A 21,454-nucleotide genomic window follows, 5' to 3' on the forward strand; every position below is an offset into this window, starting at 1 on the left:
AAGAGGAAGAAAAGCAGTTCTATGTAGGTCCCAGTCTTTGAATAGTGCAGCTTGCAAGCTTACAAATATACAAAAGCAATTTAGAAAAGGAATTGCCTGTATGTAACAAACGTCTGCAATACCTTGGACAAAATCGATGTCCCTGTGTACATGACATGAGTTTTTGGTTTTTGTGTGTTTGCCTGCTTGCCTGGGTGATTTTGCCTTTGCACATTTGGATAGGTGAGAAGCGTGTGTGGTTGGAGGCATTTCCAGACAGGAAAGGGTGAACAGACAGAGATGATTACTGGTTCCCAGGGAGAGGTTCGTAGAGCAACTGGTACCATGCCACAAAGCCCAATCAACGCCTATGGAGGAATCTGAAAGATTTCAACAAGTACTTGCTGACTTGGCAATAGCTTGTCTTCAGTTTGTAGAAGACCCTCCAGTCCGCACTTCTCAGTCTGCGTTGAATGTAGTCCCTAGCCGAAGGGGCTGATACTCCTATTGCCCCTCCCACACGCGCACAGTGTCTGTTTTGAGATTGGACTTCGAAACCAAATCTGTAAGTGCTGGCCTCTGGGAGCTGCGCTAGCCCTGTCCGCAAATAAAGCCCCGGGTTAAAGCTTCAGCCCTAGCGCCTAAAACCAGGTCCCGGAAAGTAGGAGGTACCAGGAAGCTAGGGTCTTCCTGGACTAGAGCGATCCTCTTCTGCTTTCACCCACGCTGCGCCAACACTTGTTTCTATGAAGCCACTCGGCATTAGTGCGCGGGGTGGGGAAGGGAGGGAAGCGGAGGGAAGGGAAGAGTAGAGGGGGGAGAGGGGAGGGGAAAAAAAGGAAAGGGGAGGGGAGGGAGAAAGGAGGTGGGAAGGCAAAGGGGCCTGCCCGGCGGGGCGGGACCGGACTCGCAAACTGTTGCATTTGCTTTCCACTTCCCAGCTCACCCTCTGAGATCTCAGGGAGCCAACGTGCTGGGCGACGCTAACTTGGAGGCAGAGGAGGCAGCGGAGGGAAAGTGACCAAGCTAGCCGCTCCGGTGCGGGACAGGAGCCGAAGGGACGCCCGCGTCAGCCCCAGCCGGGCTGTGGCGGCTGCCAACGCCTCTTGCAGCGCAGCGGCTTCGAAGCCGCCGCCCCGGAGCTACGCTTTTCTCTTCGGTGAAGTTTTTGAAAGCTAGAGACTCGGAGGAAGCAAGGAAAGTACCGGGTAGGACTGACGGCTGTCTTTGTCTTCCTTCCCTCCACCCCATTACCCCTTCCTGGGGCTCCTCTTTTGCTGCTGCCTCCACCCGCTCCCCTCTACCCACCCCCCCACACTTCCCCTCCACTTTCTAGTCGGCCCAGCGCAGCCAGCCCGAGTTTGCAGAGAGGTAACTCCCTTTGGCTTCAAGCAGACAAGCTAGTCCTGCGTTGAGAAGACGGCTCTGGGGAAGCTAGGCGATCTCGGAGACACTTCAGCTGTGCAGCCAGGACCTGCCTGGTTAGGCGGCACGCGGGGTGAGCCCCTAGGTTACCCTCACTCCTTCTCCACCTCGCCCTGCACGCCCCCGCCCCCTAGCCATTTTTTGGGACCAAAGATCAAAGAATGAAAAGGCAATCAGGTCTTCAGTAGCCAAAACAAAAACAAACAGAAAAGCCTCACTCAACCCCGAACAAAACCAAAGGAAAGGGGGGAGAAAAACAATAACCACATTCCTATTTGCACCTGCTTCAATGGACACAATCTGGAAGACGGAGAATTTTCTTTTAATTTTTTTCTTTCAAGATTTGAGCATGTATTGAATCTACCCTCCAAGTATTGAGGAACGGACTGTGAGCCTAGCAGGGCAGATTTTGTCCAACCTGTGTTTTCCTCTGCACAAGACTTTGAGGCTGTCAGAGAAATTTCATGTGTTTATTCCTGCAAGTTTCTTTCCCAGGAGCTTTCCGCAGGTAGGTAGCTAGCTATAGTGACTACCGCATCACAGCCTGTTGAACTCTTCTCAGCAAGAGAAAGGGAAACAGGATAAAGGAATTAGGTAGAAGATTCAACCAAGCTCAAGGATGGAGGTGCAGTTAGGGCTGGGGAGGCTCTACCCACGACCGCCGTCCAAAACCTATCGAGGAGCTTTCCAGAACCTGTTCCAGAGCGTGAGAGAAGTGGTCCAGACCCCGGGACCCCGGCATCCCGAGGCCGCGAGTGCAGCACCTCCCGGTGCCCATTTACAGCAGCAACAGGAGACCAGTGCCCGGCAGCAGCAGCAGGGTGAGGATGGATCTTCACAAGCCCAGAGCAGAGGCCCCACAGGCTACCTGGCCCTGGAGAATGAACAGCAGCCGTCACAACAGCAGTCACCTCCCGAGGGCCACCCAGAGAGTGGCTGCATCTCGGAGCCTGGAGTCCCCTCGGCTGCCGGCAAGGGGCTGCAGCAGCAGCCGCCAGCACCTACGGACGAGGATGACTCAGCTGCCCCATCCACGTTGTCCCTGCTGGGCCCCACTTTCCCGAGCTTAAACGGCTGCTCCACCGATCTTAAAGACATCCTGAGCGAGGCCGGCACCATGCAACTGCTTCAGCAGCAGCAGCAGCAACAGCAGCAGGAGGTAGTATCTGAAAGCAGCAGCAGTGGGAGAGCGAGGGAGGCCGCTGGGGCTCCAACGTCCTCCAAGGACAATTACCTAGGGGGCAGTTCTGCCATCTCGGACAGCGCCAAGGAGTTGTGTAAGGCAGTGTCAGTATCTATGGGCTTGGGTGTTGAGGCATTGGAGCATCTGAATCCTGGGGAACAGCTTCGAGGGGATTGCATGTATGCTCCGCTCCTGGGAGGTCCACCTTCTGTGCGTCCTACTCCTTGCGCCCAGCTGGCGGAATGCAAAGGTTCTCTGCTGGATGACGGCCCAGGCAAGGGCACTGAAGAGACTTCTGAGTATTCCCCATTCAAGGCAGGTTACCCAAAAGGGCTGGAAGGCGAGAGCCTGAGCTGCTCTAGCAGCGCTGAAACAGGAGTCTCCGGAACACTTGAGCTGCCATCCACCCTGTCTCTCTACAAGTCTGGAGCACTGGAAGAGGCAGCGGCTTATCAGAGTCGCGACTACTATAACTTTTCACTAGCCGTGGCCGGGCCGCCACCCCTTCCACCGCCGCACCATCCTCAAGCCCGCATCAAGCTAGAGAACTCGCTGGACTACAGCAGCGCCTGGGCAGCTGCAGCGGCGCAATGCCGCTATGGGGACTTGGCGAGCCTGCATGGCGGGAGTGCAGCGGGACCCAGTTCAGGCTCACCCTCAGCTGCCTCCTCTTCCTGGCACACTCTCTTCGCGGGTGAAGAAAGCCAGCTGTATGGGCCCTGTGGCAGTGGTGGTGGCGGCAACACAGGGGAGGCCGGGGCTGTAGCCCCCTATGGCTACACTCGGCCACCTCAAGGGCTGGCTGGTCAGGAAGGTGACTGCCCCCCAACTGATGTGTGGTATCCTGGCGGCATGGTGAGTAGAGTGCCATATTCAAGTCCCAATTGTGTCAAAAGCGAGATGAGCCCCTGGATGGAGAGCTACTCTGGATCTTATGGGGACATGCGGTAAGTTTCCTCATTTAGAAATATGTCTTTCAGCCTTGAGTCAGTCTGTGTTCTGGGGTATATCTTCTTTTGGCATGAACACTCTGCCGCTGGGAAAACCCAACGGGGTTCCATAGAAAGGACTGCCCTAAATTGGGAGCTTTACCTGGACTCCAGGCCTACCTAAGATTTCACCTTAGTGCTCCCAACCCTCACGCTGTGCCCCAATAACTGCTGCTAAGACCCTGGGTGCTGGTTCCTGCCCTTCCAAATTCCTTGACTATTCTCCACTCCTGGCCTCCTAAATCCTGCTTGACTCCCCAGGTCTCCAAACTTAAATCCAATCTCAAGGGCCACTGTCGGAAATAAAGCTCTTAATCCCTCCACTAATTTTTCTCCTCCACTCCCCAAATCTGTGAACGTGGAAAAAATACGAGCAGTTTCTCTTAGAGTTTGTTAAAGTTTGCCCTCCAGCCTGTGGCCAGTCTTGGCAGGTTAGAGGCAAAAAGAGTGGCCCAGGGTTTTCTCAGCCCGCCTCCTTCAAAGAGATAAAATGGAGTGTCGCATTAGACGAACAAGGTGGTCTCAGAGTTCTAAGGGCCCGCTGTGTGAAATTCCTTCCCTGGCAACAATTGAGGTCTTGCCGAGGGATTGGAGGTCAGCACAGAGAATCCAACCAGGCACGATTAAGGACAATTTTCTTAGTGAACACTGGGCAGGATTTACCTTCACAGTTTAACTATGTTGGAAGTAGCTGCTTGGGTTTTTTTCTTGTAAATAGTTTATTTTTCTCTGTGGATTATAACAGATCATCAGTCCTCTACTTCAGGTTTGCACCAGATCTATAAAGAGAACTTTTTTTAAGTAAAGACTTTAACCAGACTTAGGTCTGATTTATAAAAGTGTTGGAAAAAGTTTTAAAGGATTTCCTGAAATTACGGAGTGCTCAGAAATCTGCTTTTGGGAGGAAAGAGTAAGGGTTTTCAGTACAGTCCTTTATTGTAAGAACATTCTCAAACATGAGCCGTTACTGTTAACAAATTGAATAAGAACTGTTAGGGACCTATGAGCTATATAATCTTGCCCAAAAGTTTTAATTAGAAAATGAGAAAAGAGGCAGTCAGTTTCATCTTGCTTATTGAAAATCTTCCTTACCACAGTTTTTCATTTTCTTGCAGATCATGTTGATGATTTTTCCCCCCAACAAACTGATATATTAGTTTATCTCTGTGAGGGAGGGACTATATTGACTGGGGAACTAACTCCTCAGGTTTGCTGGGTGCTGATGTCCCCATTGACTTGTGTATTGTTCTGCATATAGTTGTTGTTGACTATATCTGTGTTATTTTTCTCTGTGGCTTTTCAAATTTCATTGTTAGTGTTAGCATCTTTGGCAACTTAGATCAAACAATTTACCTCCTTTCACTGGTGCTTCTGTTCTTGGAAAGTTCATAGCATGGTGTTACAAAAGAGAGCGGGAGGATAAGATTTCCTAAAATATTTTCTGGGCTATTGAAAAAACATCTTCTTACCAAGCTTTACATTCTATTAGGGTTTTAAAGTTTGACTTACAGGATTTTTAAAAGGTTCATTTATAGTGTTTTTGCGAAGTGGTTATACTGTCAGATAAAAGATCTTTTTCATTTTCTAAGAACAGATTTACTTGGTAGGGTTAATTATTCTTTTGGAAGGGCTGTTGCTAGTCAGTGAAGCCCTCTTCTGCTGTGAACTTTTCTGGGGCAGGGGATATCAAAGTTTCTTCTTGACCTACCATTAGGCTAAAACCAGACACTGGAACCTTCCCTGTAATGCATGCCCCCTCCAACTAACTCACTTAACAGGGAGGAAATGTACGATTCCACATATTTGTTAAGGAATGGGTACCTTCCAAGAAACAACCTGAAATGTTCAGGAAGTGGCTATCGAGAGCAAAACGTTCCTTACTATCAGGTGTGCAGTAAGATAGGTGATTTTATCCCAGGTCTTAATAGAAAAAGTTCTCTATTAGAAAGACTTGCTTAATTACCTTAACTAATGAGAACTTTTCAGTGTTCAAACAAAGTACAAGATTATTGAATCTTCCCTGGTTTCTGATTGCTGCACTAGTTATGGCAGTCTGGTGAAAGGGAAAACTGGTGTTCCTATCCTGTGGGTTGACAAAAAAAAATCATTTCTAAAATATAGAAAATTCTTGAGTCAGTTTTTTGAAATACCAACTTCATCAGAATACAACCAATCCCAATCTATAGATAGATATTTTCTTACTTTTCTTTCTTCCCCTCACTTCTTAGAGGCACAATTTAGTAAAAGGCAAGGGATTTTCAAAAAGCCAAACCCAGAGCTTCTACCTTCTCTGTATTGCATGCCAACTTTGAGTTAAAAATCTCAAAATTCTAGAGGTCTCCAATAATGTGTATTGGATTTTCCCCTTTCTCTAACTGTGTTTGTGTGTTCATATACATTAGTTAATTATAGAAGTGGAAATTTTTAAAACTTTAGTAACTTGTGGAATAATTGTGTTTTTATATATTTACAATGTTTCTGGGGAGAGAGGAGAGGCTGAAGGTGGTCTTTATTTTCTTAATTTACCATGTGGTTTGAACACAAGGAGTCATAAAAAGTGATAGGGCTTATGTACAACCCTGGTGATATTTTATGGAGCTGTCTTCTTTCAGAGATCAAACAAGACTACGACTCTGTTAATTGACCACTGTCCCATTTAACAAAAGTAGTTCCCTTTATGTTCTGGCAAACAGAACAATAATATGACAAATATTTATTCTTGGTAGTTAAGGCCCAGGGGAGCAAGAAATTAGAATTGCAGTTTAGATAAATTATCCAGATGCAAAAAGAAAATTTAAATTTTCTTTTGGTATTTGGTTCTGCTCTTCATAATAACTAATATTTGAGTAGTACTTTAAGATTGGCAAATACTGTCTTTCTCTATTAGTTATTTTGAAATAAGTCATTTTATTAATTCCCCTTTCCATCTCCTTTCCCCTCCTCAGTTGTCAAGCAACTTTTTATGGCTACCTTTAACAGAGCAGTTTGTTTTGTAAAGCAGAATTTTGCTTTGGGATCAAGATAGACTGACTCTCTGTCCATGGGCCTTAAGGATCAGTATATTGGGGGAAAAAGTCCTTTCTCCATGGTCAGCAAATCACTGGTGGGTTCTTTCTGGGTACCAATAATCAAAATCTGAGAACCAAATAGCCACACTGGCTGGTATCTTTTTTTTTTTTTTAAATGTGTGCAAGATGTAGCCATGGAAGGCTTCTCTTTTTTGTCTACAGAGTATCTCTCTCAGGTCGACCAAAGGCTAACATCAGTGATACATATTTTCGAAGAACCTTACAGTCTTCTAATCTCAGGCTCACTTTGTGGTGCTTTCTTACCAGTGCTAATTTTACCTCATCAGACTTACATTCTTTCACCTGTAAAATTTAAGTTAATAGATTGAATTTGCTGGCACACTTAATTTTCTTTAAGTATTTTCTACCTGTAGTAATTTGCTCATCTGCTGTACATGTATGCATTTAAAACAAAGAATTCCTTGGCCTCCTCACTCATATTTCTAATGTGGCTACTCTTGGTGGAGTTAGGAGCATGGACAATTTTATTATTATTTTTTGTCATGGTGCTATTGAGACTACCAGTTTCATTCAGAACTCTGCTCAAGAGGGAGATTAAAGCTGCTGTGTGTAGCAAAGAAGGGGCTATTTTATACCCAAACCTGAAATCATGATTCTGAAAAATAAAAAACAAACAAAAGTCAAGTTCTGTGAGGTTGATAGGAGAGGGAGAAGGAAACCTCTCTCCACCCCTTACTGCCACCATTTTCTCTTTGTTTGCAGCTTCTTCAAGTGCTGCCTGGCTGTCCCTGATTTTCTTTCTTTCCACTCCTTTCATGCTTTTGACATTGAAATGTAGACTCTTCTTCCTACTTTTCAGGATGTTTTTCTCAGTACTCCTGTGGAGTGCTCTTAAAAAAAATTTTTTTAACCTGGAGAGTAACAAATCAGATCAACCCCAATTTCTCTCTTTTAGGACTAGATGACTTGAGGCGATAGCAAAATGAATAGCTGGACTTTTTTATCTTGAGGTTAGAACCTGATTCAACAATAGCTGAGACAGCTGAACTATATGGCTTGAGGACTTGGCAATTTATTAAGTATTTTTCTGGCTACTGTCTCTGTCTCTCTCTTGATCTTTATTTTATTTCTCTGTGTCTACTGGTCATTTCAGCAACCTTTTCTCAAAGCCTGCGAAGAACTCGACCCTCTCCCTCTTGAGACAGCTCTGCCTGGGTCAGATCACCATAGCACTTTCACAAGAAGTACCTAATGTGCATGCGAGGGTGCTTACTATTAGTGTCTGGCTGGGCTTATACACAGATGTAAATTAATCATTTGAAAACAAAGAATAATATTGAAAGAAATTATTCTACCTCAGACTTCCTTTGCCAGCATTCTATTAAGTTCTGAGATGTTGAATTCCAAGTAAGTTATCTTCATCCTAACCACAAAGATGATTTTTTTTCATTGCTTATAAAGTTATATACAGTTAACCAGTATTGATTGGTATTCATCATACTGAAGAGAATTATGAAAGCTCATATTTATATTACACTCTTTTCAAATAAAAGACCCAGTGTCTTCCGGCTTATTCAGTTGCACTCATGTAGATTTTAGCACACCAGAAAGTGCTTAGTGAATAGCCCTTTGTTAGTTGAAAAGTAGAAATAGTTGCATTTTCTATAATATTTGTTTACCATGCAGGGAAAGCTTTGTAGAGCAGCCCTTCAGCTTTTTCCTTGAAGCTTCCCTTCCAGCTTTTTTCTCAATGCTTCCCACCTGACAGATAATGTTTTACATTTTTGCACTGTAAGGGCTACTTTCAGTCGTTGCTACACAGAGATGATAGACTGAATTATGCACAATTCCTTGCACACTCATGGGTGCTGTCACACATTCTCTATCACACCAATTCCTGTTGCCAACTTGTAAGCCACAGCAGGATTAAGAGTGGCTCAGCTAGAGAAGCTTATAGCTCTAAAGTGCTGATTACTTGAGAATGCTGCCATTTTAAATCATGCAGTACCTGAATTGTATTTTTTTTAATGACAGCTTTACGAGACATAATTCACAATATGTATAATCCAGCAATTTAAAGTGTACTGTTCAATGAGTTTAGAATATTCAGAGTATAGTCATCACTCCAATCAATTTTGGAACATTTCAATCACTTAGCAGTCAAACTCCCCTCATCCAACTCTGAGCAATTATCAACCACCAACCTGCTTTCAGTCTCTGTGAATTTGCTTATTCTAACATTTAATATAAATAGGATCATATAGTATTTGGTCTTTTGTGACTAGCTTCTTTCACATAGAATAATATTTTCAGTATTGATCCATGTTGAAGTACATGTCAGTACCTCATTCTTTTTAATAACCAAATAATATTCCATTATATGGATGTACCACAACTCATCTATCCATTCATCAGTTGATAGACATTTGTCTTTTTTCTACCTTTTAAGTATTATAAATAATACTACTATGAACAGTCATGTATAGGAATTTTTTTGAACATATGTTTTCAATTCTTTTGGATACAATGTTTGGAGTGGAGTTTCTGGGTCATATAATAACTCTGTTTAATCTTTTAAGGAACTCTCAAAACTGTTTTCAAAAGTACCTGTACCATTTTACAATCTCACCAGCAATATATGAAGGGTCCAATTTGTCCAGCTCCAATACTTGTTATTGTCTCTCTTTTTAATTATAACTATCATAGTGGGTGGAATATGATATTTCAAACTGGTTATGATTTGTATATCCTTTTTAAATTGTTCATTGCCAACTTTAGAAATATAATTGTTCATTGACAGTGTTTAGAAATATAATTGATTTTTGTATATTGACCTTGTATCCTGCAACTTTGCTGAGAGGAGTTTTAAACACCTCTAGGACTTTAAGAGGCAGAAGGTATTTGCTGCTGTGTTGAAAGTTAAAGCATACTTTGTTTTGTCCTGTGTGAAGGCTGCTTAGGGACACTGCTCTCATTTTTTTTTCCAGCTGTGAATTAGAATTGGTAATGACAGCCCCTTCCTAGATGAATAGGAAGAGTGTCTCAACAATTTTCAGGTCTTTAGAGAACAGTATAAAAGAAACCTAATAAAGTTTACTCACTTAACAGTCTTATTTTTAGGAAGAACTGGGAACTAATACCAAGGGGATGAGGACTAATCATTTCTATACAGAAAACTGACACAAAGGGATAAGAAATGCAAACTAGGCCAAAGAAATCACTAGCTATATTTGGCTTATGTTTAAGTTTATGTAAACAGCTGGAGTCATAATTTTGTTTTTATATGTTGTCCTTTGGATAAAGTAAATGCCACCACTCCTTTTGGTGTGTATTTCTAGATGAGGAAATGTTTCATTTACTTTTATATAATTTGGGCTTCTTTTCTGGAATTCACTCTATAAGCATGAAGCAGAGGTAAAATTCACTTTTAAAGAAACTCTTGCCTCATTAACACTCTAGGCTAAGGGCATATCTAATCAGCTATAACTGTTGTGTCCTCATAATGGTCAGTGAACTGTAGGCCACTGGACAAAACGTCCTACTGGGACCTAGCTGTCTTCAGAGATCACCCTAATAAAATTATTTTAAAAAATGTATCCATCAATCTACTACTCTTCAGTAAGCACCTGGTATATGCCTATCTGTGTGCTAGGAAGAGATCAGGGTAAAGGGGACACAACTCAGGGAGAATCTTAAGGTCAATGCCCTCAACAACCTTATAACTATATATTAAAAAACCATAAAGGCAACGCCATTGTGTCAGTATGATGAGATGCTGGATTGTATGGTATGGGTTTCTGAAATGTATGCCTTCAAAAAAGAAATGAATCAAAGTCAGCTGACGTGGTTAGCAATATTACCTGTGACTGCATCTTATCCTTTTTTGATTAGGTGGGGTCATGATTAAACTCAAGCAATAGATTATAGGTCTTGACGGCCATTTCAAATACCAGAAGGTGATGCCTGGGAAAGACAATATGAATGAATTCAATTAAGGGGTTGATATCTATTTCTGCTTTTTAAACAGTACCACTCCAGTCAAGTTAGTTACTACTTTCTTCCTCAGTTCCTTTGGCTGTATCATTGCCCTTGCTGGAATAATGTTTTGATGCCTTTGACTATAAAACTCTGCAATATATGAGGAATTAATTAAGTTAAAGGGATTAATTGGTCTAAGTTTGGCTTGACAGCCAATGAAGATGCCCAGTTTGGTGGTCAGATCAAGAATTACTAGTCTATTCTCAAGGTTTCCTTTGGACATGGTAGCATGCTTTGAGGTTGTGTATAAAATGGGGTTTCAGGCTGTTGGTTAAGTGACTCAAGGGAGAAGACAAATTAAAGAATTTGTGGAGTAAGGAGTACATGAAAATGTTTTTTATAAGGGCTTTGTTAAATTAGATGATGTAGCTTTATGAAATAGCCTACTCTTTAATCGGGTGCTCTGTTTTCTGCAGGGTGAATTAACTTGCTTATGGAACTGTAGTTCTACTATATGGCCACGAGGGGGACTGCAAGTGTCCTGCAGTAAAATTTTCTTTCCTTCTTTTTTAATATTCTATTGCTTATACTATTACAGCTGTCCCAATTTTTCCCCTTTGCCCCCTCCACGAAGCCCATCCCCACTTCCATAGTCAATCCCCACACCGTTGTCCATGGTCCTTCATATAGGTTCTTTGCAGCAGAATTTTCGTAGGAATGGTTGACCTCCTTTAGTGTATTCAGCACATCACAGGCTAACTTGAGCCAGAATCACCTAGTACCGGGCAATAAATAAGCTATGGTACTACTTACTATTTTATATGGGATGTTTTTTCCCAAAACACAAAACTTTTTTAGTAACACTGTTTGACTCCTTGATACCTTTTCCAGAAGTGGTGCAGGGAACAGCAACGTCAAACATATTCCAGTAGCACTTAACAGTTTCCAGAGCAGTTTTAAATTCTGTTATTGCATTTAATCCTCATTTTACCTTATACCAGTAGCCAATTTCATGGTATTATAATATTATTCATACTATTATAATGTTGTTATTCCCATTGTTAATTTTATGTTCAGAGAAGGTAGGTAACATGTCTAAAGTAAAACAGCTTCAAAGTGGCAGAGCTGGGATTTCATCCCCATTCTTTCATCCTTAAATTGTGTTCCTCTTTCATTTATCACATGTCCCTCTTACCTCATAGATTAAAAATAGGAGATTCAGAGAGGCACAAACCCTTAACTGGTATCAATAACACAGACTGGCGAAGCTCTTAAGGCTTCTGGATCTCTTATTTACTAACCAGGTGGATGGATTGGGTTGTATGGGAGCTCTGGGTGCCAGTAACCTTGTTATCCTGCTTTACAGACTGCACTTATTTAACAACTACTTATTGAGCATTTATTATATGCCAAATGTTATACTAGGCACTGGTGACACAGCAATGAACAAGGCAGACAAAAATTCCTCCTTCTGTGGACTCTACAGTTTAGTGAGAGGACACATGTAGATATATCAAAAGTAATATGTCATGACGAATAGCTTAGCACAGTGTGGGGGATACAGATTAATAGTGTGAGGGACCATTGTGTATTTGTCTGTCAGGGAATGCCTTACTGAGAAGCTGATATTTGAGCAGAGACCTGAAGAACGTGAGGAAGTGAACCATAGGGATATCTGGGGTTAGAATATTCCAGACACAGGTACCCATAACTGCAAAAAGCCTGAGGAAGGAGCAAAGTTGTTGTGATGAAGGATATATAGCAGGGTGGCCTGTAAGGCTGGTTTAACTAAATGGAGAATGATAAAAAATGAGATCAGAGTTAATGAAGAACATCACAAGTTTTTGTTAGGACTCCATCTTTTACTTTGATATGGGGAACCACTGGAAAGTATTGAGCAGAGGAATAACGTGATCCAACATTTTAGCACAATCCTTCTTCTTCATATCTTGTACCATTTGATTTTTTGTACATTTGTTTGTTTACTTATTGTCTGTGTGACAAAGAGGCTGTAGGAGCAAGAGGGAAGCAGGGAGATGTGGCTACTGCAGTGATCTGAGTGAGAGATGATGGCAGCTTACACCAGGGTGGTCTTGCTTGAAGGAGATGAGAAGATGCTCAATTCTGGATGTGTTTTGATGGTACAGGTGACAGCATTTACTGACAGATTAGATATTCATTGTGAGAAAAAGAGAGGCATCAAGGCTTATTGTCAAATTTAACATGTGAACAATTTGAAAAATGTGATTACTATTTACTAAAATCGTGAAGATTGTAGGCAGAGCAAATAGGTATGTGAGTAGTTATGAATCAAGAGTTTGGTTTATGGTGTGTAAAGTTTGAATTATCTGGTGAACATCCTGATAGCTTCTTCTTAGTTTTCATGCAGTGCTCTCAGCTTTTCTGCTCTTCAAGATGATTACAAGAAACCTCAAAGATCACCTAGGCCTTTGGTACCCTCTTCCCTCTGCCCTTTTACTTTATAGAAGCCTAGAGAAGGGTAGCATCTTGTCCATGGTAAAACAAGTCGGCAACAGAACTAGAGCACAAGCTCAGTTCTCCTGGATTCCAACTTGGTGTTTCTTTTCTCAGTGTTATTCTGAGGCATCATTATGGGGAAAGGTACAAAACATTGTACCTGAACTTGAAACATTGGGCAACTGTAATCCTTAAACTACAGCAGGTTCTTTTAAGGTCTCTTAGGAGGAAAGGAACTTAACCAAGGTCACATGGTGAGTAACTAGCAGAACCAGAGCTTGAATTTGAGACTCCAGATTACTAGGCCTCTTTTCATTCTGTCACTCTGGCTCCCTTCTCACACTGACCTATCTCCCTCCATTTCCCCTTCTTTACCACGCTAACCCCTAACCTATTTTTTTAAATTAATTTTCTCCATCAACAACATTGGACAGAGAATGGGGATAATGGTCAAAAAATCAATCTCCTCCTAGATATTGGACAAATGAAGAAAAATGTCAGAATGTAGGATTTCCCCTAAATAAGAAGGGGAAATTTCCAGTATGACAAGATGCTACCTTTGTCCTAGGCCCAAATTGGTTGTGAAGGATTCCATAGGAAGTCATGAACGTGGTTGTCAGATGACATTTTTGTTATTGTGGTAATGGAAGGAGGCAACTATTAAAGTCTGCTTCTCTCCAGATTTTTTTTAAAGGAAGGTACAATCTTGCTACTCTCAAAAACAACTACTTAGACATTTATTTTAAAAATTTGCATTACATAAGAAAAAGAATCTTTCTAAACTTATATTGGGCTACTTCTCTGAAGCATTGTACAACCTCTAGTTAGATGAAGAAATCACATAAACTGAGAGTTGGGAGTAAAGGTGGAAAACCTGATGTTTGGGTGAGGAGGATTCCAAAACATGTTTTTGGGTGTGTTTACTGCTTCCATTTCCTTTAACCTTTGTTTAAAAATACAAAGGTTAGCAAGTGTGTAGTTTGTGGGAGTTTCCAATTGTTCATTTGAAAAACCTGTTTGATCAGCCTTTTAAGTAAAAAAGACCAAATTAGACTGAGACATTTCAGTCACCAACTACCTAATAATAGACCAAAAATGTTAACCATGCTCATATTTTCAGGTGATGTGTCATTTGCTTTGGACATTTGCTGAGCCTTTCTGAGGTATTGGATTGACTTCAAATATAGCAGGTCAGATGTGGAATTCAAAAGGGTGGGCTCTTCTTTGGGGACATCGCTATCCTTCCAGATTCAGAGTTTTCTATCAGAGATGATCCCACAATGTTCTGGAAAAGCTGCTCTTAAAGCTTTAGGAGTAGTGAAATTGTATATTGTTTTCGAAAGCCTTCTAAGTAATTCCCTCTATTTGAGTTCAAATCCTCATCAGCTCTTGCCTGGATTAGTGCAGGGAGCTCATGCCTGCTCTCTCTCTAGTCCTCTCTGCTGGTCGCTAATTCATGTTGTAATCATCACACCATATTAACATTCCCAAAGTTCAGCTACAATATTATTAGTATCCTCCTTTAAACATTCATTAGTCTATAAGCTCTTTGAGGGTTGGAACTCTAACTTATCTATTCTCAATGCTTAGAACACAGGAAGCTTTGCTGAGCAGTTACATATGCATGTTTGAAATTACAGCCCGTCCCCATTTGCTTATATATAAAATTCAAAATTATTTAAGTCTGGTGTTTGAGGCTTCTTATTGTCTGGTTTATTTTTCCAGCCTCAGTATATTTAATTCCTTTATAAAAATCTTAAACACCAGCCAAATGGATCTAGTCACTGTCACCTTAACTGCCCCCACTTCTTTATTCTTTCAACTTGTTATTTTTTCCCATTATTCTTTGGCTTTGAAGGCTATTTAAATTTTAATAATATCCATTATTCTAAGCTTAGCTCTAATAGTCTTCTACAAGATGAAATTTCCCATCCCCCTCACCCATTGAGAGGTAATGTCTATGACATGATATGGTTTCTCCGTAACATGATATGGTTGAAAGAATGTAAGCTTCAATTTCCTCATCTGTAAAGGAGGGTTAGAAATCTCTTGTTTATAAGATTTTTGGGAGAGAGGATCAGAAGACATGGTGGATGTTAGGTATAACTTAAAAGTCAGTGCTTAATATCTTTTAGATTTATCCATTTTTATTCCTCCATTACTATGGTAGTGAGTGCATTAAATTATAATTATTTTTGTGTATGTATTATATGTCTTCCCAAATTGTACCCTCTTTAGGGAAAATATTGTTCCATGAATATCTTTATGTAAGATAAACAAAATACATAGCTTAGAGCTTGTCATATAGTACATATTCCATAAATATTTCTTTATTAAGTGATTCTGAGTCAATAGTATTAAGTGACTGCCAAAACAGCTTACTTCCATTCATAGAAAATTAGGATTCAGACTAAATGAAGTGACAGTCTTACTCTATTAAATTCTGGTCAGACCACATTTGCAATGTGACGTTCAACCCCAGTATTCATGGGACATCTGCTCTTGTAAAGCATGCAAAAGCTGAGATATTGGGTTGGGCATGAGAAGGGAGGCACTGAACAGTGGACATAAATAGTGTCTCATTATATCTGAAGGACTGTCATTGAATAAAGGAGTTAAATATTTTTCTGTAGAACCCCAAAGGCCAAAAAACCAATGAGAACCAATTGCAGTTCAGTAAAAGGAAACTATTTTCTCAGCATGGCTTCACCTACATCAGAAGTTGCCAATATGGACCGATAAGTTTTATTTGTGTGTGTGAGGATGTGTGTGTATGTTTCTAACATTTCATGTAAAAATTCAGGTTTCCAGTTTTGAGAATGAAGGTTTGGCATGGCTGGGCCTATATGGCAATAACCAGCAGTTGCTCCTCCCCTAGATGGGGCATGTACTTCCCGCTTTGCCCAGCCACCAGCTACCCTAAATTACTTTCTTGACTCTTCTAGGCATTTGAATTCACCATCCTTGTCAGAACAGGGACATAGGCAAATTTTGAGAGCCTTCCTTACTTACTCCAAGTGTTTTTGTACCTCATATAGGAGGGACTAAAGGAACATACAAGGAACTTTGCAATCAGATCCACCTGGCTTTCAGTTTTGGTGCAGCCACGTACCAACCGTATGACTTTGAATGAGTAACTTGACCACTCTGAATCTCAGCTTCTTCATTTGTAGACTGTTCTCTTCACAGTGTTATTGTGAGGACTAAATAAAACAACTCATATAGAGGGCATGCCACTTAGTAGATGTTGAAATATTAATTAATAATCTTAATAATAATAAGTTCCCTCCTTATTCATCACATCCTTTCAACCATGTATATAGGGCAGAAGTTTGAACTCATAGTAGCTGATTTCCACAGTTGCTTCCTAATAATTTAAAAGCCTATAAATGATTCCAAAATGTCCATTTGGATGATTTTAGGTGTACCTTGCAGAGTTAGGAATTTTTGATAAACAACAGAGGCTGAGTGCTCTTGGGAAAGAAGTTAGGATCAGGGCTAAAGTATTGTGTGTTGATGTTCAGGCATAGACTTTGACATCTGGCAGTTTAAATCCTGGCTCTGACAATTACCAACTGCATATTCTGGGCCACTTAATCTTACCCAGTTTCAGTTTCCTCATTTTAAAATAAAGATACTTATATTCCCTCATTGTTCTTCTGAGTACAAGTGAAATAATAAATATAAAACATCTTGCCTGGCCCAAAATAAAAGCTTGATAATTGGTACTCATTATTACTATTGTTATTTTTACATTGTTTTTAATATATATTTTATTGACTATGCTATCACAGTTGTCCCAATTTCCCCCTTTGCCCCCCTCAACCCAGCACCCCCTATTCCCTCTGGCATTCCCCCCACTTACTTCATGTCTATGTATATAAATTCTTTGGCTCCTCCATTTCCTATACTGTTCTTAACATCTCCCTGTCTATTCTGTGCCTACCAATATGCACTTCTTAATCCCTGCATCTTTTCCCCCATTTTCCCTCTGCCCCCTCCCAACTGATAACCCTCCAAATGATCTCCATATTTATGATTCTGTTTCTGTTCTGCTTGTTTGCTTAGTGTGTTTTTTAGATTCAATTGTTGATAGTTGTGAATTTATTGCCATTTTAATGTTCATAGTTTTGATCTTTTTCTTAAATAAGTCCCTTTAACATTTCATACAATAATGGCTTGGTGATGATGAACTCCTTTAGCTTTACCTTGTCTTGAAAGCACTTTATCTGCCCTTTCATTCTAAATGATAGCTTTGCTGGGTAGAGCAACCTAGGTTGTAGGTCCTTGTTTTCCATCACTTTGAATACTTCTAGCCTGCAAAGTTTCTTTTGAGAAATCAGCTGATAGTCTTATGGGAACACCTTTTAGGTAACTATCTGCTTTTCTCTTGTTGCTTTTAAGAATCTCTCTTTAGCCCTGGCTGGTGTGGCTCAGTGGATTGAGTGCCAGCCTGCAAACCAAAGGGTTGCCAGTTCGATTCCCAGTCAGGGCACATGCCTGGGTTGCGGGCCAGGTCCCCAGTAGGGGTCATGCAAGAGGCAACCACACATTGATGTTTCTTCCCCTCTCTTTCTCTCTCCCTATCCCTCTCTCTGAAAGTAAATAAATAAAATCTTTTTTACAGAAGATTCTTTCTTTATCTTTAACCTTTGTCATTTTAATTATGATGTGTCTTGGTGTGGCCCTCTTTGCATCCATCTTGTTTGGGACTCTCTGTGCTTCCTGGACTTGTGTGTCTGTTTGCTTCACCTAATTAGGGAAGTTTTCCTTCATTATTTTTTCAAATAAGTTTTAAATTTCTTGCTCTTTCTCTTCTCCTTCTGACACCCATATGATTCGAATGTTGGTCCATTTGACATCATCCCAGTGGCTTGTTACCCTATCCTTGGTTTTTTGGATTCTTTTTTCTTTTGCTGTTCTGACTGAATGTTATCTTCATCCTTATATTCCAAATCATTGATATGATTCTCAGCTTCATCCACTCCACTGTTGGTTCCCTGTAAATTTTTCTTTATTTCACTTAGCGTAACCTTCATTTCTGCCTGGGTCTTTTCTATGCTGTTGAAGCACCAACTGAATTTCTTGAGCAGCTAATAACCACTGTTTTGAACTCACCATCTGATAGATTGCTTATCTCCATTTTGTTTAGTTCTTTTTCTGGAGTTTTGTTCTATTCTTTCATTTGGGCCATGTTTCTTTGTCTCCTCATTTTGGCAGCCTCTGTGTGTTTGTTTCTGTGTATTAGGTAGAGCTGCTTTGATTCCATGTCTTAGTAACATGGCCTATTGCAGAAAAGTGCACCTGTAAGTTGGATGGGGCAGATCCTTAGGTAATTGCTAGGGCAGGGCAACCCATGTGAACCAGGTGATAGAGTCTCAGATATGCTGTCACCACTCTGTGGCTCTGTGGGGGAAGGCTCAGGAAAGGGACAATGGCCACTGCCTGGCCTCTGGAGTTTTGTTTGAGAGGAAGCTGTCCCCAGGCACTTGCTCTGATGCCAGATACTGCATTTTCTTCCCATATGCCACTAGTGCCCTTCCAGCTGCTGCCCCAGTGCTGGAGCCCAGAGGAGTTAATCTGTGTTAGTCCTATGATGATGCGGGCTCTTTTGCTGCCACAATCCCCACTAGTTTTTACAGCTGGAAGTTATTGGGACTTTTCTTCCTGGCACTGGAATCCTGGGCTTGGTGGTCCAGTGTGGGGTTGGGATCCCTCGCTTCTGAGGTATCCTTCCCTACTTTTATCTACCACACGTAGGTGTGGGACCACCCATTCCATGTCTCTGCATCTCTGCCCCCTCCTATTTGTCTGGATGAATGTGATTTCTTTAATTCTTTGGTTGTCAGACTTCCATACAATCAATATTCTGATGATTCTGGGTGATAGTTGTTTTGTAATTTACTGACATTTTTCTTCTGTTGTGCAAGGAGGTGAGCTGTGTGTGCCTATGCCTCCATCTTGACCGGAAGTCCTATTACTACTATTATTATTAGACCAGACAGGCAGATCTTGGGAAAACACACAGCTAGATTCAGAATGAAGTATGTGGGTCTTTCCCCAGGCCACTGCTGTCTGTTTCTCCTCTCCACAAAGCTCCAAGTCTCCAAAATGCTTTGGCTGGAATGTAACTGTGAGGTCATTGAAGATAATAGGGAGCATGAATTGCTTTGGTAAGGCAAGTTACTAAGTTACTTCCCTTAGTCCATTTGAAATCTTTTACTAGTTGATGCTTGTTTCAAAGTGCAAGACCGAGCTGGTCTGAGAAGAGAGGGAGAGTGAGAAGACACCTCCTCTCAGCCAGAGGTCATGGTCCTCCACAGGGAACAGAATGACCCAGTCCAAAGTCTGGGCCCTTGGTGAGTTTGGAGCCCCTACATTTAAACCAGTCACTCCACTGCACACATCTGTCTCCTTCCCCCACAGAATCACTGGGCATGAATTTCCTCGACTCCTTCCCTGACCTGGAACCAACCCCCTTCTCATCCTAGTGCTCCACACAGATTGCAAAAGGCAGACAGCAGAACAAAAACAAGCCTCTTAGCAGAAAGGAGAGAGAGAGAGAGAGAGAGAGAGAGAGAGAGAGAGAGAAACAGTGCTACAAGCAGTGCTGAATTGCTTTGGAACCTCATGTTAACACAGTACCTTCCTGACCATCTTTCAACACCCCAAACAGATTAAAATTTTTTTCACTTTGTCTTAGAGCAGCTCCTTGAATGGGTACATTTAAAGATCTTCTGAGTCATCGAAGAGCAAGCAAGAGGCAAAGACTATACCCTAGTCTATGGAAGAGTAAGTAGAATGGTGAAATCTACGTGGTTTTCTCCTATAAAGACAGAAAAGATGACCCACTTCTAGCCCCCAAGACTCTAGACAGCATTGTTCAGACTTTTTATTTTATCACTTTTGGTTTCCTTCTTAGTTTATAAAAGAGTAATAGTGAGATGGAAGGAACACTTCTACCAGTGTGTCAGCTGTCTGGAATTGTAATGCTCCTGCTGTTGGTAGCTGAGAGTAGCATGAAAGAGTCAGCTTGATATACACATTTCCCTCTTCCCTTTTCAGTTTCTGTTCACTGACGTTGTTACCATAACATATGCCAGTTTCTGGAAAGCGATATATATTTTTATATTATAGTCTCTACTACACTTCTTAATTTATTAGCTAGCAGTTAGCAAGTATTCTTGTTGGGGCTTCATACTGGGGCTTCTTTAGTCCTGAAATTTGACAAAGCCTTGAGCTTCTCCTTAGTCCTGTTCCACAGATTTCAAGTCCTTTTCTCTCTCAAGGCAACTCTTCTCTTTCTTTCTTTGTTGCTGCCTTTCTTCCTCTACTTTTCCCACATCTAGTTCCTCAATCAGTCTCCCATGATTGGCACAGCTTTCCACTCCATTTCCACCATGCCATCTCCCTCCCATCAAAATCTTCCTCACGGACCCCCTCCCCACTTTGCTGAAACTACCTCTGGCCAGAGAGGCAGAGTAGATCCAAAAAGGATGATACTTGGATGACTTTAAAAAGTTGATATTAAGATCTTTTATGTATGACAGTAGTGACTTACTCAGGCAGCCATATCCAAGATATAGAACAAATCAGGCAAGCCAGAAGTTGCTTGAATCTTGCAGAAGATGTAGACCTCTACCTCCCTTTCCCCTCTTTTTTATTTAGGTATAATTAAAATATAACATTGTATACATTTCAGGTGCACTACATAGTGATTCAATGTTTGTATATTCTTTCCCCTTTGCATTCAGTTTTTAGATGGTTTGCAGAGGATATGATGGCTTGCTTTGTTACAGCCAATTGATAGGAGGGACTAGAAAATGGGAGTGGAGCCATTGAACATGTTTGAGACTAAATGATTTCAATTCCTTGGAAGTATAAAGTGCTTGAAAGTTCACCAAGTACTTTCAGGAACATTATCTCTTTTGTTTCTCAAACCAGTTTGGAGGTAGGCACTGAATGGATCCACATCACCATTTCATCAATAAGGAAACTGAGACCAGAGGCAATTAAGGGATATTCCACAGTAATTTGGACAATAAGTGGAGGAATCAGAATTTGGAACATGAATTTTTGGTTATAGGACTATTTTTTAGATTTCTTATTGAATAGATGAATGAGCACATGTTTGATTTGGAAACGTTACTTCCAACTTTGAGTTAAGGACTCACTCTACTCTTTGTGCAGCATGATTTTAATTATCAACAATATTAATCTGGTAAAATGATAAACATTTCATGTATTAATTCACTAATTCATTCTTTTATTCATTTATACATTTCCTAAGTGCCAACTTTGTACCAGATCCTGTGCTGGATTCTGAGGGTACAAAGAGAAATAAATAAGACATTGTCTCAGATCTCAAAGATTTCACAGACTGGGGAATGACA

At 41.2% G+C, this 21,454-nt stretch overlaps 1 protein-coding gene across 3 annotated transcripts in view; it reads left to right on the forward strand.

Annotated features, from left to right (window-relative positions):
* The first annotated feature begins 636 nt into the window (after positions 1-636).
* AR (androgen receptor) overlaps positions 637-21,454 on the forward strand; it is a 233,061-nt gene continuing 212,243 nt past the window's right edge. Inside the window, exons 1-2 of one of the 3 annotated variants that reach the window (XM_053917168.2) lie at positions 637-753; positions 921-3,534. In XM_053917168.2, the coding sequence (XP_053773143.1) occupies positions 2,024-3,534 (1,511 nt within the window). In that variant the 5' untranslated portion in view covers positions 637-753; positions 921-2,023. Of the gene's footprint in view, positions 754-871; positions 3,535-21,454 lie in introns of those variants that run through there. The other 2 variants (XM_024555323.3, XR_006654762.2) reach the window with 2 other exon arrangements.

The sequence above is a fragment of the Desmodus rotundus genome, chromosome X (genome assembly GCF_022682495.2).
Source record: "Desmodus rotundus isolate HL8 chromosome X, HLdesRot8A.1, whole genome shotgun sequence".
Classification (NCBI taxonomy): domain Eukaryota; kingdom Metazoa; phylum Chordata; class Mammalia; order Chiroptera; family Phyllostomidae; genus Desmodus; species Desmodus rotundus.